At 48.7% G+C, this 25,253-nt stretch overlaps 1 protein-coding gene across 9 annotated transcripts in view; it reads right to left on the bottom strand.

The window, feature by feature from the left end:
* Positions 1–25,253, bottom strand: part of TECPR2 (tectonin beta-propeller repeat containing 2) — a 101,051-nt gene that overhangs the window by 55,012 nt on the left and 20,786 nt on the right. For all 9 annotated transcript variants that reach the window (XR_009492051.1, XM_024981837.2, XM_024981839.2 and 6 more), the window contains 3 exons: positions 12,471–12,599; positions 11,941–12,072; positions 5,847–6,004 (listed from right to left, as the gene is read on the bottom strand). Coding sequence is in view for 8 of the 9 variants with exons in the window: in XM_024981837.2 (XP_024837605.1) it covers positions 5,847–6,004; positions 11,941–12,072; positions 12,471–12,599 (419 nt within the window). In the remaining variant the exon portion in view is untranslated. The remainder of the gene's footprint in view (positions 1–5,846; positions 6,005–11,940; positions 12,073–12,470; positions 12,600–25,253) is intronic.

Below are 25,253 nucleotides of genomic sequence, written 5' to 3'. Positions count from 1 at the left end.
GTCAGAGTACTTCCCTGATTCTGAACAGCAGAAGGAATTGTGGCTTGTTTTTTAATACTTATTTGGCCGCACCAGGCTTTAGTTGCAGCATCGGGATCTCTGATCTTCATTCAAACTCTCAGCTGTGTCACTCGGGATCTAGTTCCCTGACCAAGGGCTGAACCCAGGCCCTCTTCGTTGGGAGTGCAGAGTCTCAGCCACGGGGCTGCAGGGCAGTCCCACAGCCCTGCCACTCACTCCATGCTGTGGACTTCAGCTCCCTCATCTGTAAACCAGGGGTAACAACTCCCACCTCAAAGGCTGAATGACAATCCATGAAGATGACAAGCAACGCCGGTGACACTGAAGGCCCCAGATGCTCCGCTGCCTCAGCCGTCGCACTCCTGTGGGTGCCGGGCCCCGCCTCACCCTAGCCCTGCACAGCAGCACTGACTCCCAGGGGGCATACCAGTGCCCACCCCACGCAGATGAACTCAGCTGGGTGCTTCTCTGCGGTTCAGCATCTCACTGCATCCCTCTGGACAGGGTCCACGGAGGACACAATATCAATTCAACTTTGAAGTTAAGATCGTCAGACCAACCCGACACCGTGGGTCACTCATGGACAACTCCACGGTCAGCACCGTGGTGATCACTGCCTCTGGTGACTTGTTCTGGCAAGGTTCTCAATAGAGACGCCCACAAGAGTTCCAACAGGACAGCCCATAACCTCTTCCTCCTGCCTTTCCTATTTCTATTTCTATTTGGTGATCCAACTTCCAAATCGAAGTATTTTCCTTCTACTAACAAGTCCTCTTAAAAATCTGTCACTTCAGGTGGGGTGACTAAAGCCTTCATTTTAATCAACATTTAGTGAGCTCCCACAGCACGTGAGAAGCTGTGGTGCAGGCAACAGGAAGGATGCAGGAGGACGGTCTCGGCCCCGGCATGTGACACACTGCAGCGGACGTGTGTCAGAGACGCGCCGCCTCCGCAGCTCCAAGAGCTGCTCGAGGCCTCTAGACAAAGGGGACACGCTGTGCCTGGGCCGTGGAAGGCTAGACCTTGGACACTGAGCAGACCATGTCCCTCTGGGGAAGGACAAGCTGAGCAGGGAAGGCGGGGCCCTGCTCTAAGGAGCCGCTGAACCGTGTTGGCAGCAGGCTGGGAGAAGGCGGCCGAGCCAGGGGTAACTGGCTACATACCGCCCAGGGCAAATGGCCCTCCACCCCAACTCGGCCGCCACCCACACGCAGGGTGACTCCCTAGCGCTGGCTGAAGTCATTCTGAATCAGACACAAAAACTCTAACTTTTAAGGTCAAAGCTCTGCAGGATTCTAAAATCACAAATCAACCGAGTTTCTCTACTTTGGTGGGTCTGTTTTCTAGAAATATCAACCATGACTTTAAAAAATGTCATTTCCTTTATGAGACACACCAATGTTGAGAGAAGTATTTCTAGTTATCAAATTCTACCATCAATCAAATTTTCTAATTTATGTACAATAATACTGAGTAAGACAGAGAGCCGGAAACGAGACGACAAGCCACAGCCTGGACGGCAGGCTCAACAGCCGGACACCCAAAGGCACCAGAGGGCACGATAGTGATGCTGCCCCAGAGCCCACGTGGCTGGGCGGGGGCCCAGGCTCCACACTCACCCTAGGGCCGCGGGTGCTGCTGACCCGGGAGGCCTACCACCGGACACGGAGGAGAAGCAGACGGCTGGGCGCTGCGATCGCCTGGGAGACAGTCACACGCACTGTTCTGTTCAATCTGAGGGGGTTCACAGGCTGGATCACCCACCACTCCCTGCAGCTCTCCCCAGGCCCAGCTGCCCCACTAACAGGACAGCCTCCACCCCCCTCGGGCCAAGCTGGCTCCACTGCGGCCCTCCCGGGCTCAGGGCTATGACCTGCACCACCACCTGGTCACCCTGCGTTCAGGCCCACATGCCCAGATACCCCAACACCCACACCCCCAGACACCCAGACACCCAGACACCCATATCCCCAGACACCCAGACCCAGACACCCAGATATGCACACAGCCAGATACCCACACACCCACACCCCCAGACACCTATACCCCCATCCCCCCAGACATCCAGGGACCCAGACACCCAGGGACCCAGACACCCACATCCCCAGACACCCAGACACCCACACACCCAGACCCAGACACCCAGATACCCACACTACCAGACACACACACACCCACATCCCCAGGGACCCAGACATCCACAACCCCACACCCCCAGACACCCACGGACCCAGACACCCAGGGACCCAGATACCCATACCCCCAGACACCCAGAGACCCAGACACCCACACCCCCAGACACCCAGACATCCACACCCCCAAACACTCACACCTACACCCCCACACCCCCAGACAACCACATGACACCTACCACACCCACACCCCGACACCCACCATATCCCGACACCCACACCCCCAGACACCCAGGGACCCAGACACCCAGGGATCCAGACACCCACACCCCCAGACCCCCACACCCACATTCCGACCCCCACACCCCCACACCCACACCTAGAGTGCAGCCCACCCTTCCTCCCTCAGCTCCCCCAACCCCGCGGCCTGCGCCCTACAGGTGTTTTTTTTGTCCAAGCCACACGGCATGTGGAATCTTAGTTCTCTGTCCAGGGATTGAACCCATACCCCCTTGCAGTGGAAGAGCGGAGTCCTAAGCACTAGACCCCAGGGAAGTCCCCACAAGGGAGGTGGGCCTGGCCACCACACTGCCAGAATCAGAGGCCCAGCTGGGCGCATGGCTTGGGGCCACTCAGCGGCTGCAACACGGCTCTTTCTGACAGGTAGAGACGGGGTGTGCTGGCACACAAGACCTCCCTTTGCCAGTGACACTCACTCATCAGAGAGCTCCTAGGTCCCAGAGCTTTAAACGCTGTCCAGACACCCTCGAGGGCACCGCTGCAGCCACCCACAGCCCTGAGCCCACGTCGCCCCCACCCGCCACCCCAGCCTGGCCCCAGAGGAAGACCGCGCCCTGCCCGCAGCGACACTCTACCCACTGCCCGGACCACCGCCTCTGACAGCTCTCCTCCTCCCACACCCCAGAGCCAGCCAACCCATCGGCTCTGCCCTCAAAGCATCCCTGCCACCCCACCCTGGTGTGAGCCCGACTCTCACCTCAGTCACCCGGGACCCTGGTGGCCTCCGTGGTGGCCGCCCTCGCCCCCTCCACAGGGCAGCCAGAGTCAATGCCACTCGTGACTCTCAAGCGCTGGAGTAACACAGCGCCAAGTGGGGCCGTGAAGCCTACAGGATGGGCTCCCAGCCCCTCCTCTGAGCCCCAACACCTGGCCTGTGCTTCTCTGAGGGGTCCTCACGGCTCCCCCCGCCCTCTCCCAGGAATCGGCTCAAACCCCACTGCACAGGAGGGTGGGGACACGTCTGCCTAGCCAAAACACACCAGACAGACATCCTCACAGCTCCACCCATTTATTATTACAGCTGCACATTCTAGAACATGCTTATTTAACGTCGGTCTCCCCCACAGGAACGTGAGCTCCTGAAGACCAGCGCTTGTTCCCCTTGCTCACAGCAGTCTTCCCCAGATTGTAAAGGGCACTGGGCACAGAGCAGACACCCAGGAAGGACACTCCAGGGTTGAATGGGAAACATGCTCCCAAGATGGCTTCACCCAGGCCAGGGGGCTCAGTGTCACCTGCATCTGACCACCTCATCTTCATTTCTGGCCCAGCCCCCTCTCCTGAGCTGCCGACCTGAACACGTTACTCCCGATGGGGATTCCGGCTTAGTCACCTAACAGGCATCTCAAACACAACACGCCGGAGAGAGAATCCAGACATCCAGACCTTAACCCAGGGCTTCCTGTCTGAGTTAAAGGGCTTCTCTCTCCATCTGGTTGCTTTAGCCAAGGGCACAGAAATCCTTCCTTACTCTGTTCTCCCCTCGCCCCCTGTATCGAATTCATCCCCAAATCATCCTTCCCCCCCGCCCTACCCCTCTTCATGCCAGGGGCCCAGGTGGATTTCACGCCGCCCCCAGGACTCCTGCAGCTGCCTCCTTGCTGTGCAGAACCAGGCGTGCTCAGGCCGCCCTCCTCCTGCCTAAAGCCCCCACTGGCTTCCCGTATGGCCTGGAATAACTCAGGGCAAGGACTGGCTCGAGTCTTCCTTTCCAGCACCCGCCCACCCTCCACAGCTGCCCCAGTCCCCCTCTGGCTCCTTGAACATTCCAGGCCCGGGCCCAACGCAGGGCCTCGGCAGCTCCCGAGACCGGAAGGCTCTTCACACACTGGAGGGTTCAGCCCAGGATCTCTTCCCCAGAGGCCTCTGCTGACCGACTGCCTCTACCCGACCCTTCACCCAGATGCTGCCTCAGAGCACTGTCCACGCCGAGACCGGCATCTCCGAGGGCAGAGCCTGGCTCCCCGCTGAGCCCCGGGTGCCGGCCGGTGGGATGCCTGGTGACCGGAGCTGCAGCTCTGGGAGGCAGTTGTCATTGGGGTCCTTTTCTAACCACGATCTAACAAAGCACACGACAAGAGACAAGCTGTCAGGACACAGGTTGGAAGTGCTTCTGTTCACTCTGTTGTGCCCTACTTCTCTAACACAGCTCCCTAACATAAAGGGGACTCAGCTGTTTCGGCACCCTGAGATGGTGCCTGGCAAGTGTGCGCAAAGACCCGGCCACAGAGACCCACCAGGAGAGGGTCAGAAGAGGTGCTAAGGCTTCATGCTGGAGGTGAGAAGGCCAGGTGTGAAGGCAAAGACTGCTGGGTACCGATTCACGTGGAGGTATTTGGTTTTTAAGTCTCTCTCTCTGCATGCCACCTTCCTTCCAAAAAGACACAACACAGAGAGACACCGATAGACAAGCCAGGATGAGACGTGAGGGGGAGAGCGGAGGGCTTCTTGGCTGTCTGCTCCCCACCCTCCACTCCACCCCCCCCATCTCCCGTGACCCCTGCCATCCCCCCACCCCCGGCCTCTGCAGACAGCGCTGCCCCTTCCCCTGGCACTCCTCCAACTCCAGCAGAGGGAGAGTCTGGCCAAGTCTGCAGGACCACCAAGCCCAAGCAGCGGGTCCTGCTGGGCTTCCCAGGAGCCAAAAGGGAGATGATCGTTATAAGACCAACTGTCGATGGAATTAAGGGGGTGTTCAACATGGAAAGGCGAAGCTGAGGGGAGATGTGACTGTGTGAACAGCCATGGGCTGTTCTGCCAACAGAGAAAGGAATAAACTTGCACTGTGTTCCTGCAAAGCCTGGACACAGCATAACGGACGCTGAGAGGACCAGAGGCTGGCACCGCCAGCCCCACGCTCGTTCACCCCCGGGCTTCTTGGCTGTCTGCTCCCCACCCTCCACTCCACCCCCTCCCAGCTCCCGTGACCCCGGCCGTCCCCCGACCCCCGGCCTCTGCAGACAGCGCTGTCCCTTCCCCTGGCACTCCTCCAACTCCAGCCACCGGGGATGCGGCTGGACCAACCCTGCTTGCAGCTGTTCTTCCACCAGGAGCAGGTCATAGAAGGGGTCGTCTCTCAGCCAGGAGCTCTGACCCCGTCCAGGCCGGCCCCGCTTCTTCAGGACAGCCCACCCCGGGCCACAGCCCACGTCCTGCCGCACCCCTCACTAGGCTCCACAGCGGGAGACACAGCCAGTAGCGCTGCGGCCACCTGCGTCCACAGTGGTGTGGCTCACGGAGGGGGTGAGGCGGAACGCCCACCCGACCCTGACCTCTGAGCCAAGCTGTGCAGGAGGCGGTCTGCGAGGAGCAAACGCTGGCAGGAGATGCGGCAGGGGGCTGGGGACCCACGTGGAGCCCTGTCCCTTGCGCTGTGACCCCAGCGCAGCTCACCTTTTCCTCGGCTGTGTCCCGACCTGCTGGACAGAGCGCTCCTCGGTGTAGAACAGCAGGCTCCGCTGCAGCGTGGAGACCAGCAGCACCTTCTGGCTGTAGTCCAGCTGCACGATGGAGGCCGGCTCCTCCAGCACCAGGTGCGACTGGCAGACGCCCTGCGGAGAGAGGCGCGTGAGGCCCACGGGGCCAGCTCCAGGGCCCCCAGCTCCCGGCACTGGCCCGCGGCCCTCCTGTGTCTGCATTCCTGCCAACGTCTACCTTAAATGAAGGCTCTCATCCTCACCGGGTTCAGTGCCAACCCACCGCGATGATACTACCCGGAGAAGCCCTCACTGGTGAGAAAACTGTCAGGGTTACCATCTAGGTCAGGCCACAGCAAGGTTGCCAAGAAACGCTTAAAACTTCTGTATGATTTTTAAAAATGCTTTCAGTACATGTGTGACTCTGTACCTCCCTGTTCACTGAACCCAGGGTAGGCGAGGTACGAGCAGGGAAGCCGGAAGATGTGAGGAGCCACAGGAACCATGACATCCGTCATTCACAGCAGCAAAGCAGACACACTTCCCCCTCTACCGGCTGACGCAACAGCAACAACGACGATGCAACTCAACACGCCTCGACTCGCCGCTCCTTTGAGTTTCTCAGATGGCGCTTATATAGGTCACTGGGTGCGCACAGTGCTACAAACCACCTCGGCTGTCACAAAACCATGAATTTAACAACTCGTGGGGTGAGAGCGAGAGGCCATGGCCACCGCCATCCTGGCTAATTTGCTCTTTCCCTGCAACATGGTGCAAAGAAGGAAGAATCCATAAAGATCTAAGCAGAAATATGCAGCACCATGTATATTATTTATTCCAACAGAACACAATGGGACTTTCTAAAAAACTATTGTGACAACTATCAAGTTCACATCACAACCTCCTCCACAAAGGGTTCAAAGTAATTCTGGGGACATTATATCCTGGCCTACTGAAAGGGTCAGAAGAGACAGGTTAGAAAGAAATGAAAATGTTACTAAGTATGTTAAAGAGCCAAGTAAAGCTTTGCGAGGCACTTCATCGCTGACACAAATGATGTGTCTTTGGGTCAAGTATCCGCTCCTGTAAGCCACTCTTCTCCTACAGCCTGTTTCTTTAACTGCGTAAGAAATACTGATGCAACGTCATAGACCTTTGTGGGGGAAAAGGGAGTAGCCATCAGATTTGCTGGTAAGATTTACATACAGTAAAAGTCACCCTTTTTAGATACATGATTCTATGAATTTCAACAAATGCATACCGGTGTGTAACCACCAGCATGACTGAGACAGGGGAACTCCTATTACCTCCACTATCATGGACATGAGGCCAGAGTTCCGTCCCACCTTTACTTACACAAACTGTAGTTTTTCAACTTTTGACTTAGCTCATAATGGAATCAAATTCATTGCATTGTACTGTGCAAAGGGCCTCCCTTGTGGCTCAGCTGGTAAAGAATCCACCTGCAATTCAGGAGACCTGGGTTCGCTCCCTGGGTTGGGAAGATCCCCTAGAGAATGGAAAGGCTACCCACTCCAGTATTCTGGCCTGGAGAACTCCATGGACTGTACAGTCCACGAGGTCACAAAGAGTCAGACAGGACTGAGCGAGTTTCACTGTGCAAAACCATACATCTTTTCTGCAAATCTCATGAAACACCTGTGTCTTTAAAAACGGATCAGAACCTCAATAAAGCTGGGAACAAAGTGTGGGGAAATTAACAAGATGGCACCGGTCAGGCTCTCCCGTTCCACGTTCTGTAAACAGTGGCTGTGCAGCTGTGTAGCAGCCGAGACGGCTTAAGGCACTGTGCGTGTGCGTCACAAGGCGCTCGCCTGGCCACAGGCTACTTTTGCTCTGGTTGAGCATAAACAAGCTTCGCCTGGAAAAGCCCTGAAGGATTGTGTGCGGTTATGTCTGCTGTGCCAGCTAGGAGAGAATAAACGTGTCTGCAGTTCCTACGGCTCCTCACATTTTCTTCCAGCCTCTTAGCCCGCACCTTGCCTACCGTGGGTTCAGGGAACAGTGCTCACAGTGAGACACAGCGAGACAATGGGTGCTGTGAGCAGGGTCAGCACACACAAGGAGAGTGCTCTCTGCGTGACTTTTCCCTCCGTTTCCTGATGTGCATGAGCAACGCTCCCATGGTGCAACCCACGCTGTGGGAGTGACAGCAGGAAGCTGCACACACGGGATCCCTGAAAACCTTAACAGCAGGTTTTCCTGGAGAGCAGTTCTCAAAGTGTGGCCCACAGTCCCTGAGGGTCCCCTAGGACTTCTTGAGGTCAAAGTCATTTTCATTATGAGGTTTCGCCCGCCTTCTTCATGGAGCAGTGGTTCATACTGCTGGTGGGTAGAGCTCCTGAAAGATCGGGGTTGGAGGGACCCCAAGGCGAGAAGGGCACCAAACTCCAGGAGCTGTTATGGTGCCCCCGGCCACTGGACATGTGCAGCAAAAACGTAAATTTCCCTTCAGAAGGTCTTTGATGCAGGAAAATAACAATCCCAACAACTCTTGACCTTGGAGACACCAGTTTTTTTATTCTGTGATGACACTGGGCCTGCACACAGCTCTCCGGCTGAGGCTGAAGTCCTGTGGTTCTTTTGAGGAGGAGCACCTGGACGACTGTATGAGCTGGGAGCTGAACTTTTTTTCCCCACAAAATACATTTTTACTTGAAATACTAGAATTATTCAAACTTGGGTCTTTGGCAGGCATTTTCTCAGAAGGAATAAAGCATATCTGTCACTTCAAGGAAAATAAGTGAGGGTATCTGTTGCTGATAGTAAGACTTGATCTTCACAAATGAAGATCAGAATCTGAAAACCTGTATCCACTCTTGTGAACCTGACATTCCCAACAGCTCAAGACCTTTCTCATCAGAATGATGGAGATGTTAACAAAGGTGCTGTTTTTGCTTTCAGTTCAGTTCAGTCGCTCAGTCGTATCCAACTCTTTGTGACCCCATGAACCGCAGCACGCCAGGCCTCCCTGTCCATCACCAACTCCTGGAGTCCACCCAAACCCATGTCCATTGAGTTGGTGATGCCATCCAACCACCTCATCCTCTGTCATCCCCTTCTCCTCCTGCCCTCAATCTTTCCCAGGATCAGGGTCTTTTCACATGAGTCAGCTCTTCGCATGAGGTGGCCAAAGTATTGGAGTTTCAGCTTCAACATCAATCCTTCCAATGAACACCCAGGACTGATCTCCTTTAGGATGGACTGGTTGGATCTCCTTGCAATCCAAGGGACTCTCAAGAGTCTTCTCCAACACCACAGTTCAAAAGCATCAATTCTTTGGCACTCAGCTTTCTTTATAGTCCAACTTTCACATCCATACATGACCGCTGGAAAAACCATAGCCTTGACTAGATGGACCTTTGTTGACAAAGTAATGTGTCTGCTTCTTAATATGCTGTCTAGGTTGGTCATAACTTTCCTTCCAAGGAGTAAGCGTCTTAATTTCATGGCTGCAATCACCATCTGCAGTGATTTTGGAGTTTTTGCTTTATATTATAAAATTAAATGTATCAACATTTGGAAGATCTGCATCAACATTTGGAAGATCTGCATCACTCTGTCGGAGAAGGCAATGGCACCCCACTCCAGTACTCTTGCTTGGAAAATCCCATGGGCGGAGGAGCCTGGTAGGCTGCAGTCCATGGGGTTGCGAAGAGTCAGACATGACTGAGCGACTTCACTTTCACTTTTCACTTTCATGCATTGGAGAAGGAAATGGCAACCCACTCCAGTGTTCTTACCTGGAGAATCCCAGGGAGGGGGAGCCTGCTGGGCTGCCGTCTATGGGGTCGCACAGAGTCGGACACAACTGAAGCGACTTAGCAGCAGCAGCAGCATCACTCAATATGTCAATATTTTCCAAGTGACCAACACACAAAATTACAGAATTACAAAATCAAATAAAATGAGTCAAGGAGCCCTTCAAAGTGCAAGACAGACCAATGGATTTCATTGTAACAGAGCAACAAAAATTCATCCACATGCTTTCAGATTCCATGTTGTAACCAACCTTTAAAGAAACTACCGTTAGTCAATTTGGGCATGTGATTAAAGAAGAACATAACACAGTTCTCTGGAAGGGCTACTAAAACACTCCTATTTCCCACCACATACCTGTGTGAGGCCAGATTTTCTTGATATACCCCAACCAAAACAATGTATTATGACAGACTGAATGCAGAATCCAGCTGTCTTCTATTAAGGCATATATAAAGAGATTTGCAAAAACATAAAGTGATGCTACTCCTGAAAGTAGTAGTAGTTTTTTATTTTTTTTCTGTCACACTGGAAGGTATGTGGGATCTTAGTTTCCCAACCAGGGATCAAACCCAGGCATCCAGCATGGAAGCGAGGAGTCTTAACTATTGGACCACCGGGCACGTCCCATGTTCCGTGTTTTGTTTTTGGCCTCGCCTTGCAGTTTGTGGGATTTTCCAACCAGGGACTGAATCTGGGCCCTCTGTATTGAGAGCCCGGAGTCATAACCACTGGATCATCAGGGAATTCTCAGTAGTATTTTTTTCACAAAAATATACAAAAACTTAACCCATACAAACACAACCTCTCTGGAGTCCTCTTTTTAAGAGGTATAGTGTTAAGGGGTCCTGGGACCAAACAGTTTGAGAACACTGCAACAGAATATTCGTGATAGACAGGTCAGTCTCGGATTAGAGGGACTCAGATTTACCCAGCTAGTAATCGCTGAATTTCTGGACGCACTAGGAAAAATGGCTACAAAACAAAGAAGACGACGAAAGGAGCATACCACCAAGGAGAGAATTCCAACCGGGCAGACATCTGACAAAACAAAGCACAGGCAGGCTTCAAGCCACCCACACAACAGAAGCAGACCCTTGGTTTGAAGTTGAGCTCTGCTGGGCGTCACCTGGTGCCTGGACCCCTGGGAACCTGGGTTTCTTATCTACTGACTGAAGATCAGAATGTGAGGCTTAGGGCTCTGTCCAGAGGTTTAATGAGCAAACACAGGGGTGGAGCTGGCTCCCTGCTGCCACCAAGCCTCCTCCTCCTCCACCACTCTCTCACAACCAAAGTTTGGCTGGGGTGAGCTCACCACCCACTCTGACCGCTGTCCACAGAGTGGACCAAGACTGCTGCCTGCCATGTCAGTATACAAGGGAGGTGGCAGCCATCAGCCACAGGGCTGTCCTCTCCCCTACCCCAGGGCGCACCGTCAGGGAGCTCAGGGTGGAGATACACAGGCTACCCTGCATCAAGCCAGCAGCCACTGTGGGCCACCCCCAACATGTGGCTGAGGGGTTCAGGATTGAAAAGCACGGGACACTGGCCCTAGTGTTAAGGGGCACATCAAAGGAATGTGATCTCAGTGAGCCCAGACTCTCGCATCTTCCCACACATAGAAAAGTGCTAAATTTGTTAACTTGAGAGATTTTTTTCTTTAGTTAGCACACTTCTTGATGTTCAACAAGCAGGTTTGTTCTTTCAAAGCTCCTGTAGATCCTGGTTCCTCCCCAACCTCTTTGGAAGGATCCCTCAGAGTTACCTAAGACTGTCTCCCAGGCTTAAGTCCTCAGTAAGCCCACCGAATAAAGATTCTCAACTTTTAGGTTGTGCTTTTTAGTTTTCAGTTGACAATTGTCGTGACTTTGAAATGTTTCATGTCCTCCTCTACAAACTGTCAAGGAATAAGGCTTGGTAGTGGCTTCTTTTCTAAGTGGCAGCAACAGACAACAGGAGAATGAGAAAAGCGTATGTTTGAGTAGAAACAAAGGCCAACTCTTAACACACAGAAGTAGAAGCTCACAAAGCGTCAGGAGAGCCCCTGAAAAAAAATGCTGCAAACAGCAACTGAGGACAGAAAGAGACACAGGGAATTTCCGGGGGACCTGGAGGTTAGGGTTCCAGGCTTTCACTCACGAGACCTGGGTTCAATCCCTGTTTGGGGAACTGAGATCCCACCAGCTGACTGGCGCAGACAGAAAAAAATGGGACAAGGATCAAGAAAACAAACTGACCAGCTATAATTTCTCCAAGTATCAGACCAACAATACTTCTGAAAATGATTTTACCTGATCTAGATCCAGAGAAGAATAGACGATTTTCCCTTTATCATCTCCAGAGAACAGTTTCATCCCATTGGGGCTCCAAGCCAGAGCTGTTATGCTATTTTTGTGAATGCCAGTGACGTCAAACCTCCGAAGCTATGAATAAACGATAAAAATAACACGCAAGAAAAAGAAAAGGAGAGACACTGTGAGATGTAGAGCTGTATGGACGAGGCAGTATGCAACCCCTCCTGTTTTGTGCAGTAACTGGTGTTCCCAAGCTGCTTTCCAGGCAAAACCCTGCACAAGGGCCCATCTGTCTATTTACCTTGAAAACTGACGGAGAGGAGCCAGAGGCTATTAAGCAATTTAAATTACCCATATGCGCTTTTCACCAAGTGTCTTACCAGCAACAAAAATGTTATCTGACTATGAAGAGCACAGAATTAGGCTTTTCTGAGCAAATATTTTCTCAGCAGATGAGGACTTCTCATTTTAAAGGATGAGAGGAATTTGCCAAGAAATTAAGAAATGCTAAAATGGTTGGCACTTACCTGTTTATTTCTCCCTGGCAATGAGGATACAAGCTGAAAAACTGCAACCCTCCCAGAGGCTGTGCCTGCTGCTACCAGGTCATCGAAGCAGCTCAGCAGCTTCACCACCGTGATGGACTCCGTTTTCCCCTGAAAGAGAAAACATCTAAAATCAAATGGGCCTGTCACTGGGCCAGATTTCAAACTGTGAAACAGCACCTACAAGTGAAATAGAAAACCTCACCACACAGCAGCCTATACATACTCCTGATTGAAAATGAATATAGTTCAGAGAGATAATTATATCTTTTTCTTTCCAGGTTTTTTATTTTTGAAATGGCAAGTGTGAACCACTGAGCTCTTCTCAAGAGAATTCTAAGGAGCTTGGACAAGAGAGATTGTTCCCCCTGAAATCAGAGTCTGGAATCAGGAGAGCTGTCCCACTCCCAAGCTCTGCTTCCTTCTCTCTCAACATGGACAAGTCACCCACCAGCTGTCATCCGTGGTGTGTACCTGCCACACAGGTGTGCTGGAGGATCAACAACACACTTGAGAGTGCTTCATAAACTTATTCCTGGTGTGTTTAGATTCTTAGATCAATAATCACATTAAATAACATTAACGCAGGCTTCTTATACTGGTTTAGTAAAAAGCACATGTCAAGCACTGAATACAGATCTTTAGGCTTCCAGCGCACCTGAATAGTCATTTTGTATTTTGAAACCACTCATTCAAAAAAATTACACAACCATTTCCACCTTGCTAAGACAAATGGCAAGATCTTCAACAGGCCGTTTTGAACCCTGATGCGGTAATTTACATGGTAATCAATCTGTCAAACCCGAGTGCACCCTGCGCCTTCAGGATCCTGAGTCAGCTGCTGGGTTAACACACAGCAGGGCGAGGGCCCGGCCTCTCAAAGCGGAGCCGCAGCAGCAAGACATGCACGCAGAGAACCGCCCCAGTGAGCGGAGGTGGTCACGCCAGAGCTCGCTTTCAGGCCCTGCTCAGGCTATAAACACGCCTGGTGCCAGAGCATGACAGGGGGTAAGGGAGCTAGATCTTAAGTGACAGGAAGGAAAAGCGGGCCCTTGAAGATGCCTGCTTTTGCAAGTATACCAGTCTGAAGTCTTACTGGGACACCCTCTGGAACAGGCTGGAAGGAGGCGTGGGCCCAGACAGGAGGACCAGCCGGGAGCTTTCTGCGCTCATTCAGGCGGAGCAAGTTCGCAGCCAGTCAAGAGAAGTGGCCAACTCCACAGGCGCCAGGGTGGAGAACCCCAGGGAGGAAAGACGAGTGTGAGGCCTGATGAGGATGCCGGCAGCAGCAAGGGACAGGGCACAGGCCTCTCAGAAGCACGTGTCCTGCGCCAGGCCGCCTGGCCAGCACTGCACAGGCATTACCTCCTGGGATCCTCAGACCACCAAGAGCATAGGAGATGGAGCTATCCTCGTGATACCAAGGCTGTGAGACTGGTCTCAGGTCACACAGCCCAGGGGAACCGAGTCAGGACTCTGCCTGAGTGTGACTGCAGAGGCCAGGCCCTGCTCTGCCTCGGGGCTCCAGCAGACCCATGGCTGTGGACGTGGGAGGCAGGGTCGGCCAAGGAGCAGCAGGACGGTGAGCGGAAGGCAGGGACTGTTAGGGACGGCTCCACCTCCACTCGCAGGCGAGAAAGGCACACAACACGCCTTAGATGTGTATCGTCTGACAGGCCAGCGGGGCCTCCCTGGTGGTCCGGTGGTTAAGACTCTGCAGTCCCACTGCAGGGTGTGCAGGTCTGATCCTTGTTTGGGGAACTAAGATCTTGCACACTGCACGGCATGCCCAAAATAAAAAAGAATATTTTTCCTGGGAATTTGTAATTACAAAAACTGCTACTCCATCAGTAATCCAAATCACTTATTGGAGATCTTGCCATGTCATAGCACAAAATCAGAACAGCTGTGTAGTTTTTCTGAATGAATGGCTTCAAAATAAAAATCATCGCACAGATGGGCTGGAAACTGCAACGCCTGTAAACATGCTTTTAATAAACCAAGGTACTAGGCTTGACTTAACATTCTTTAATATGATTACTAATACATGTCATCATTCTTGACGTAAGAACCAAATCATCCAAAGAATCCGACTATCATACCCGACTACACTCCAGATAGAAACAAAATACGAAGTTTCAACTTCTGACAGGATAACACTCTAGCTGTTCTGAAAAACACTGCCCTCCAAACACCTAGAAATGCTGAATAAGATACATAAAGCACTTAGTAAACGCTCAGCCGACCTCTATAAAGAAAATCTACAAGGGCCAAAACCCAAGAGAGCCCTTCTGTCAAACCAGACAGAAGCCAGCCCTGAAGCCACAGGCTGCCCAGTGACTGGTGAACATCCAGACCTGGGATTTTCTCAGGTGAGTAGGGGGAATGAGGACAAGGCTTCGGGCCAGATGAGGTAGGGAGCTGGACCTGACCTCCCCGTAAAGCCAGAACCCATGAAGACCTAATGCTCAGGGAAAGTGTAAACTAGGGAAAAGTCAATTTGCTGGCAAATGGAGCTGACAAGGAACTCAGCCTTGTATCTCAGGCACTGACTGGAGTGAATAAAAAGAGCAGTTCCTAAGGATCTGTAATCACAAACCTGCCCCATCCAGCACCAGGGTTTAAAGTTACTCTCCCTCCCCAATCAAAAGCAGCTCCATGCAGGCAGCTTCTGACACGCTTCCTTGTCTGTAATGCTTCAAGGGGCCTGGCAGAGTGACCATAAACCCCACCTCTGGGGACTCAGTCTCGGCCCAGGCCCCTCAGGATTCACACGTGTTGGGATCAGCCACACAGTTCACAGCCAGAGATGACCACAGGGAAACAGGCCCATGAAGAGGACTCAACTGAAAGAGCACCAACAGAACTGGACAACCCCTCATCCCAACTCAAGTACTTTCATGTAGACTAAGAAGAACCAGAACTGTAATGGAAATATGCTTAAGGGGAAGGATAAATTGGAAATTTTGAATTAGCAGATATACACTACTACATATAAAATAAAAAATAGAGACCTGTTGCCGGGAGCCAGCATGGGAGATCCCACCCATGACAAAGCTCATGCAGAGAGGACCTGAAGGCAAAGGCGAATCAGGACTCGAGGGACCCCTTGGACCTGCTTGAGCATCTATCCCAAAACCAGAATCTGTCTGTCTTACTACTTTATGACTTTCACCAACTCCTCTGACATTAACAGGGGGCTATTCCTGACCACCTTTTTCTGAAAGACATCAACTTAGAGCTCTAGTTAATAAGTCTCCTGGGCATAATAGGAGTGTTCCAATTCAAATCCCTCAGATAGCTTTCTAACTTGCCTGACAGGTTTATCCGGACTCCTACAGCTACGCGTGTGATTGTTCACAGCCTCCCAACCACGAGAGGCACGGGAAGCTGGCATATTTTAACAATGCAGAGCTTCTAGGGGAGTTAAAAAATATTAGAATAGAACTGGTAGAGGATTTCATTGTTGAACTAATGCTTGCTGCCAAGTTCCCATATCCCTTACCCACTGTGTCCCTGGGAGTGTATTAATATAGTTGGTATATAGAAATATAAGTAGTAACCTTAATGTTAACAACCCTAGACCCTTGAGTTAATAAATTCTTTCCTTGTTATCCCCCACTGCACCTTTTGCCCTACAGGAATACAACTCTATCTAGTGCTTTCAGGCAGTGGCGCCAAACTTCAGAAAAATCACCTTTGGAGAAAATAAGTTTTTCTGGTTGACTAAGCTTTATCAGAAGACAAATGTTAACAGGCCTTCTGGCCAGAAGATGATGTAAATCACCTAAAGCCTTTGTATATGATAAGTCTGCAGAAAGAAAGCCTGGTCTCAATAAGGGTCCAGGACTGCTGACCTTGCATGATTCTATACCCGCTATTATCCTCTATGTACAACTTAGGGTATAAAAGCTCCTTTTGAAAATAAAGCTACGGACCTGGCTTCATCAGAGCTTGGTCTCCCCGTGTCATTCTTTTTTTCTTTTCCCTCCTTTTCTCTCTCTGTTCTTCCTTCAGGATGACTACTTGGAGCACAGGGGCTCCCTGAGTTCACTTATCTGCCCGGGCTTCTAAGACTCAATTGGGAAGGCGCCCAGTGTCTTCAGGGCAAGGGTGCTCTGCGTCTTCACCCCACTGAGAGGGCGCCTGTGGCCTCCGTGAACAGGGCAAGTCTGGTGTCACGGACTTTATTGCCTTTCTGTGTAAACCAAGGTAGATCAAGCCCCTTTCTCTCCCCTTTTACTATCCTTATCGCCGATGCCGTCCTCCTGAGGGAATCCCTGGGTCCTACCGGGGCTGGACCCCGGTATACTATATAGCACAGGGAACTATCTTGTAATAACCTACAGTGAAAAAGAATCTGAAAAAGTGTAACTGAATCACTTTGCTATACACATGAAACACGATAAATCAACTATACTTCAATAACAAAAAAGTCTTTAAAATTTTCAAGGACTATAAAGGAAATTGAAACATAAGAGCAAACCACTATCAGAAATAATTAAATATACATGAAAAAGAATCAAAAGAATTTAAAATCTTAGTGGTGGATTAAAAGATTAGTCACAGCTGAAAGAAAAATCACTGAATTAGATGACAGATCTGTGCAGCAAAGATATAAATTAAGAAAGAGAAGTTGAGAGTCACAGAGGATAGAATACAAAAATCCAACCTACATCTAATTGGGATTCCAGAAGAAAAGAAAATAGGATTAGAGAGGGCAGTGCCTTCAGAGATAAGGCTAAAAGCTATCCAAAACTAGGGAAAAGCCTGTATCCTCAGGAGTACAAGCCTTGAACAAGATTCATGAAAAGAAATGCACATACACATGTCTTTCAAACAATAAAACCTCAAAAGCAATGAGGAGATATTCATATGTCAGAGAAAAGAGGCAAATAACTAAATATGAATAATTATTAATAAAAGATGTCTCAACAAAGGAGTCCTGGAGACTGTAGAGTATCATCCTCAAAGTGCTAAGAGACAGAACTGATAGCCTTGAACAGTATGTCTTTCTAAACAATTTAAAGACAGAGACACAGGAATTCTCTGGCGGTCCAGTGGTTAAGACTCAGCACTTTTACCATGGCCTGGGTTCAATTCCTGGTCAAAGAACTAAGATCCTTGCAAGCCATGTGGCATGGCAACAAACAAACAAAGGCAGACACTCAGACGAACAAAACATCAAGAGTACTTGATTTTGTACTTTGAAGTACCACCCAAAGACTTCAACCCAAGAACTACTACAGGACACACTCCAGCAAGAAGGAAAATTGGTTGCAAAGGAAACCAAAATGTAACAAGGGATGGCAAGTGAAGATGCCGATAAAACTGTGAGGAAATCCAAACAGTGATTATAAAATATAATATGTCCAACTTGAGTAGTTAAATGTAGAATGAAAATACCAAATTGTCACACGCATAATGAGAAAGGCCAGATAAAGACATAACCTTCCGTGAATATAGACACCAAAAAATCTCAACTAAAGTACAGCAAGATTTTAAAACAGGCTATCATGATAAAATGCAGTTTAAAGCCAGGGATGTTGCTAAACACTCTACAACACAAAGGACAACACCCCTAGGCCAAAGGTCAATAATGTCAGGTTGAGAAACCCTGACTTAAACCACCTCAAGAAGGACATTAAATATAAGTGGCCTAAATATGCCAATTAGAAGGTAGAGACTGTTAAACTGGATTAAAAAAGTAAGACCTAAATTTACGCTATCAACATGAAATGCACTATAGATTTAAAGGCACAGACAAGTTGAAACTAAGAGTGGAGAAAGATAAACCACGCACACTGTTATTTTGTAGATTTCAACACTCTTCTCACAGTATTTGACAGAACAAATCGGCTGCAGAAGTCTTGGAAGACAGAACTATACTATTGCATTAGTCTGTGTGCACAGAAAGCAGCCCCTGAGGATAGAATCAGACACTCAAGGCACTTACTGTGAAAACAAAAATCTGTGAGGGAAAAAGGGATGCAGCTGGAGAAGGCAGGAAGAATTGTCAGATCACAATGCAGGCTATGACCCTGAAGGAGGAACAGCCTGGGAGCAGCCAGGAGGATGTGTGCCATGGAATGAGCACAGTGGTGGCTTAGGGGGTCTCAATACACCATCCATCCCCATGGCGGGAAAGAAGTCAGGTTACCACCAAGCCACACACAGAGTTCAAAGACATTAACAGACTTCCCTGGCGGTGCAGAGGACAGGGATCTGCTTGCCAAGGCAGGGGACACAAAGCTTGATCCCCAGCCTGGGAAAATTCCACGTGCCACAGAGCAACTAAGCCCGTGCGCCACAACTACTGAGCCCGTGCTCTAGAGCCCGCGGGCCACGACTACTGAGCCCGTGCTCTGCAACAAGAGAAGCCACTGCAGTGAGAAGCCCACATCCTGCAACAAAGAAAAGCTCTGGTTTACCGCAACTAGGGAAAGCCCACACAAAGCAGTGAAGACCCCAGCACAGCCAAGAAGATAAATTAAAACAAAAAACAATTTTAAAAAAGTATTTGGGAGAATAGCATTGAAACATGTATAATATCATGTATGAAACGAGTCGCCAGTCCAGGTTCGATGCACGGTACTGGATGCTTGGGGCTGGTGCACTGGGACGACCCAGAGTGAGGGTAGGGGAGGGAGGAGGGAGGAGGGTTCAGGATGGGGAACGCGGGTATACCTGTGGCGGATTCATTTCGATATTTGGCAAAACTAATACAATATTGTAAAGTTTAAAAATAAAATAAAATTAAAAAAATAAATAAAGATTAAAAAAAAATATTTATTGTGAGTCCCTCTTTAAAAACAAAGACATTGCCAACAATTCTACTTTAGAGAGAGAATATACTTAAAGATTATTTTTCATGACTGCATTGATATACAAAACCTCTTTTAAGATACCCAAACACTCAAGGCTCAAATCCACTGTTAATATTATAATTTTTAGCAATACATCTACTTCATAAAATCAATCCTTCATTTAACACATTATTTAATAATGGGATTTTTACCACACTAAGAGCATTAAGATACCGATCTAGTACTGTTTCATACGAGTCTACAAATGAGATAGACCTTAATAACATCAAGTAGCCTATATAAAAGAATTGCTAGTTTAAAATGAGATGAACTAGGGTTAAGCAGTTAAGTGTTTACTGGTGGCTTCACTGTGCTTGTTGTGGGGACACAAAGGTGCCGCTTTCGGGGGTCTCACAGTCCCGGAGGGACACGACTAGCTCCGACACGCTCAGGAGAGGCATGGGCTGGCAAGGTTGCTGCCTTCGGGGTGCAGTCAGCTGCACATCAAGTGTCTCGTGGCATGGTTATTTTTCATTTTCTGAAACAGTGAAATACGATCATAAATGCAAGACAATATACATGACATATACATGACACCACCCTTACAGCAGAAAGCGAAGAGGAATGAAAGAGCCTCTTGATGAAAGTAAAAAAGGAGAATAAAAAAGCTGGCTTAAAACTCAAAAAACTAAGATCATGGCATTTGATTCCATCAGTTCAGTTCAGTTCAGTTGTCCCTCAGTCGTGTTCAACTCTTTGTGACCCCATGAACCTCAGCATGCCAGGCCTCCCTGTCCATCACCAACTCCTGGAGTTCACCCAAACTCATGTCCACTGAGTCAGTGATGTCATCCAACCATCTCATCCTCTGTTGTCCCCTTCTCCTGCCTTAAATCTTTCCCAGCATCGGGGTCTTTTCCAATCAGTCAGTTCTTCACATGAGGTGACCAAGATTTTGGAGTTTCAGCTTCAGTATCAATCCTTCCAATGAATATTTAGGACTGCTTTCCTTAAGAATGGACTAGTTGAATCCACTTGCAGTCCAAGCGACTCTCAAGTCTTCTCCAACACCACAGTTCAAAAGCATCAGTTCTTTGGCACTCAGCTTTCTTTATAGTCCAACTCTCACATCCACATGTGACTACTGGAAAAACCATAGCCTTGACTAGACGGACCTTTGTTGGCAAAGTAATGTCTCTGCTTTTTAATATGCTGTCTAGGTTGGTCATAACTTTTCTTCCAAGGAGCAAGCATCTTTTAATTTCACGGCTGTAGTCACCATCTGCAGTGACTCTGGAGCCCCCCAAAATAAAGTCTGCCACTGTTTCCACTGTTTCCCCATCTATTTCCCATGAAGTGATGGGACCAGATGCCATTCTCTTAGTTTTCTAGGTGTTGAGTTTTAAGCCAACTTTTTCACTCTCCTCTTTCACTTGCAATAGGCTCTTTAGTTCTTGTTTTCTGCCATAAGGGTGGTGTCTTCTGCATATCTGAAGTTATTGATATTTCTCCTGGCAATCTTGATTCCAGCTTGTGCTTCATCCAGCCCAGCGTTTCTCATGATGTACTCTGCATATAAGTTAAATAAGCAGGGTGACAATATACAGCCTTAACATACTCCTTTCCCGATTTGGAACCAGTCTGTTGTTTCACGTCCTGTTCTAACTGTTGCTTCCTGACCTGCATACAGATTTCTCAAGAGGCAGGTCAGGTGGTCTGGTATTCCCAACTCTTTAAGAATTTTCCACAGTTTGTTGTGATCCACACAGTCAAAGGCTTTGGCATAGTCAATAAAGCAGAAGTAGATGTTTTTCTGGAACTCTCCTGGTCTTTTGATGATCCAGTGGATGTTGGCAATTTGATCTCTGGTTCTTCTGCCTTTTCTAAATCCAGCTTGAACATCTGGAAGTTCATGGTTCACGTACTGTTGAAGCCTCGCTTGGAGAATTTTGAGCATTACTTTGCAAGCGTGTGAGACGAGTGCAATTGTGAGGTAGTTTGAGTATTCTTTGGCATTGCCTTTCTTTGGAATTGGAATGAAAACTGACCTTTTCCAGTCCTGTGGCCACTGCTGAGTTTTTCAAATTTGCTAGCATACTGAGTGCAGCACTTTCACAGCATCTTCTTTTAGGATTTGAAACAGCTCAACTGGAATTCCATCATCTCCCCTAGCTTTGTTTGTAGTGATGCTTCCTAAGGCCCGCTTGACTTCGCATTCCAGGATGTCTGGCTCTAGGTGAGTGATCATATCATTGTGATTATCTGGGTCGTGAAGATCTTTTTTATATAGTTCTTCTGTGTATTCTTGCCACCTCTTCTTAATATCTTCTGCTTCTCTTAGGTCCATACCATTTCTGTCCTTTCTTGTGCCCATCTTTGCATGAAATGTTCCTTTGGTATCTCTAATTTTCTTGAAGAGATCTCTAGTCTTCCCCATTCTATTGTTTCCCTCTATTTCTTTGCACTGATCACTGAGGAAGGCTTTATCTCTCTTTGCTATTCTTTGGAACTCTGCATTCAAATGGGTATATCTTTTCTTTTCTCCTTTGCCTTTCACTTCTCTTCTTTTCACAGCTATTTGTAAGGCCTCCTCAGATAGCCATTTTGCCTTTTTGCATTTCTTTTTATAGGGGATGGTCTTGATTCCTGCCTCCGGTACAATGTCACGAACCTCCATCCATAGTTCTTCAGGCACTCTATCAGATCTAATTCCTTGAATCTATTTCTCACTTCCACTGTAAAATCGTAAGGGATTTGATTTAGGTCATACCTGAACAGTCTAGTGGTTTTTCCTACTTTCTTCAATGTAAGTCTGAATTTGGCAACAAGGAGTTCATGATTTGAACCATGGTCAGCTCCCGGTCTTGTTTTTGCTGACTGTATAAAGCTTCTCCATCTTTGGCTGCAAAGAATATAATCAGTCTGATTTCAGTGTTGACCATCTGGTGATGTCCATGTATAAAGTCTTCTCTTGTGTTGCTGGAAGAGGGTGTTTGCTATGACCAGTGTATTCTCTTGGCAAAACTCTATGAGCCTTTGCCCTGCTTCATTCTGTACTCCAAGGCCAACTTTGCCTGTTACTCCAGGTGTTTCTTGACTTCCTACTTTTGCATTCCAGTCCCCTATAATGAAAAGGACATCTTTTGGGGGTATTAGTTCTAGAAGGCCTTGTAGGTCTTCATAGAACTGTTCAACTTCAACTTTTTCAGCATTACTGGCCGGGGCATAGACTTGGATTATTGTGATACTGCATGGTTTGCCTTGGAAATGAAAAGAGATCATTCTGTCATTTTTGAGATCACATCCAAGTACTGCATTTCGGACTCTTGTTGACTATGATGGCTACTCCATTTCTTCTAAGGGATTCTTGCCCACAGTAGTAGATGTAATGGTCATCTGAGTTAAATTCACGAATTCCAGTCCATTTTAGTTTGCTGATTCCTAAAATGTTGACGTTCACTCTTACCATCTCCTGTTTGACCACTTCCAATTTGCCTTGATTCATGGACTTAACATTCCAGGTTCCTATGCAATATTGCTCTTTATGGCATTGGACTTTATTTCCATCACCAGTCACATCCACAACTGGGTGTTGTTTTTGCTTTGGCTCCGTCTCTTCATTCTTTTTGGAGTTAGTTCTCCACTGATCTCCAGTAGCATATTGGCATCTACCGACCTGGAGAGTTCATCTTTCAGTGTCCTATCTTTTTGCCTTTTCATACTGTTCATGGGGTTCTCAAGGCAAGAATACTGAAGTGGTTTGCCATTCCCTTCTCCAGTGGTCCCATCACTTCACGGCAAATAGGTAGGGAAGCAATGGAAACAGTGACAGACTATTTTCTTGGGCTCCAAAATCACTGCAGATGGTGACTGCAGCCATGAAATTAAAAGACACTTTTTCCTTGGAAGAAAAGCTATGACCTACCTAGACAACATATTAAAAAACAGAGACATTAATTTGCCAATAAAGGTCCATCTAGTCAAAGCTATGGTTTTTCCACTAGTCATGTATGGATGTGAGAGTTGGACTATAAAGAAAGCTGAGCACCAAAGAATTGATGCTTTTGAATTGGGGTGCTAGAGAAGACTCTTGAGAGTCCCTTGGACTGCAAGGAGATCCAACCAGTCCATCCTAAAGGAAATCAGTCCTGAATATTAATTGGAAGGACTGATGCTGAAGCTGAAGCTCCAATACTTTGGCCACCTGATGCGAAGAACTGACTCATTTCCCTGATGCTGGGAAAGACTGAAGGCAGGAGGAGAAGGGGATGACAGAGGATGAGATGCCTGGATGGCATCACTGACTCGATGCACATGAGTTTAAGCAAGCTCCAGAAGTTGGTGACGGACAGGGAGGCCTGGCATGCTGCAGTCCATGGGATTGCAGAGAGTCGGACGCGACTCAGCGACTGCACTGAACTGACACACGTGATCACACAGCTAGAAGAGCCATCACAAAGTGAGCACCTGTGGAGTCCCCACTCATCACCAAGAGCACCTTCGAAGCCCTCTATGCCCCACACCCCCCCACACCTGACTGCATTGCTGTATCAGACCACCGCTGTGGAACTGGGATCCATCACTCCCATGCTCTTATTCAGAGCTTTCATGCTTGTTTGTTTACACACAGAAGTGTATACAAGTGCCTAAGACACAGATCCACACTGGTGAATGGGCACCCGAAGGATCTGCCCTCAAGCTTCCCGATCCGAGTATTCAATCCGTTCCGTGTCCTGCTGTTCATCAGCCCAGGAGGGCTGTTTTGTGATCACCAACTCACACGGAGCTGAACCCCAAAGCCAATGTATGATTATTTCACAGCGAACGAATGCTTGCACAAACCAGAAGGCTCATGTAGGAACAACCGGCACTCTGCCCCCACTGGCCGATGTAGGTGGGCAGCAAGTTCTAGTTCAAAAGCTGCTCAGCAAGCATGGGGCAACTTCTGAGGAAACCTCAGTAAGCCTCAGTGCCAGCCACACCAAGGGCATCACAGCCCTCAGGGAATCGCTACCCCCACCTCCAGCAAAGCCCGGTTCAGCCCAACGTTTAGTTTCCCGAATCACACAGCAGCCTGCCGGCCCTCTCCTCTCTCATATACTCGTCCTTTTGAAATGAAAACAGTTCTGCCCTGTTCTGGCCTGGGAGCCACTCTTCTGTCTCTTTAAGGAGACTGTCCTCCGAAGAGCTTATCTATTATGTGTGTAACTCTTCTATTTCCCTCCTTTCCAGCTTCCAGGGAGGGGAGTAGGGACACTTCTTGTTGCCTCTAAGTGGCAACTTAACTTCCTCAAACAGAAATCTAGTAATTAGCTTAAGAGAAAAACCTCTGATTTGCAAGAAACCAGCAGTGGTTTTCTGGACAATCACTTCACCAATAGGTCTTAGCCAAGTTTCTTAGGCTCCTTGGCAGGCACTTTTCCCTTTATACACAAAACAAAAAACACCAGGGAAAAAGTGTTCTTTGTGAGCAAGCTCAAGGAAGCTGTGACGTTTGACAAGGCTTTCTTTAGGAGCTGCTTTTGCTGTGTCAAAGCTGAACCTTCATAGAAACTGCTAGCACATCAAGCAACCAACAGATCTGAACTACTCAGAAATGTTTAAGAAGACTCAAACATATATAAACTCACTAAATTCATAAGAAGTGTTTCACTATTCTTCTTTGCTATCAAAGAACCACAGTTTAATAAACCACAGTTTAACTGAAACCAAAGTTTCAATATTCATACAACTTTTTAATGATGTAAAAGTTAAACCAAGGCATCTTCTTCTGGAACAATTTCCTTGAGGCAAATTGGAGTAGGAAAGGTCTACTAGGTTTGAAGGAAGTCGCAGGGGCCTGAGACTCTATCATTAGGGATGATCTTAAGGACAGAGAAGGCAGATTACCTACAGAAAAACAATTAGACCTCCAGCAGAAGTCTCAGCAGTCAAGACAATGGCACAGTACCTTTGAAGT

This window comes from Bos taurus, chromosome 21 (genome assembly GCF_002263795.3).
Source record: "Bos taurus isolate L1 Dominette 01449 registration number 42190680 breed Hereford chromosome 21, ARS-UCD2.0, whole genome shotgun sequence".
Lineage (NCBI taxonomy): Eukaryota > Metazoa > Chordata > Mammalia > Artiodactyla > Bovidae > Bos > Bos taurus.
This window is presented reverse-complemented; position numbering and strand designations above follow the sequence as displayed.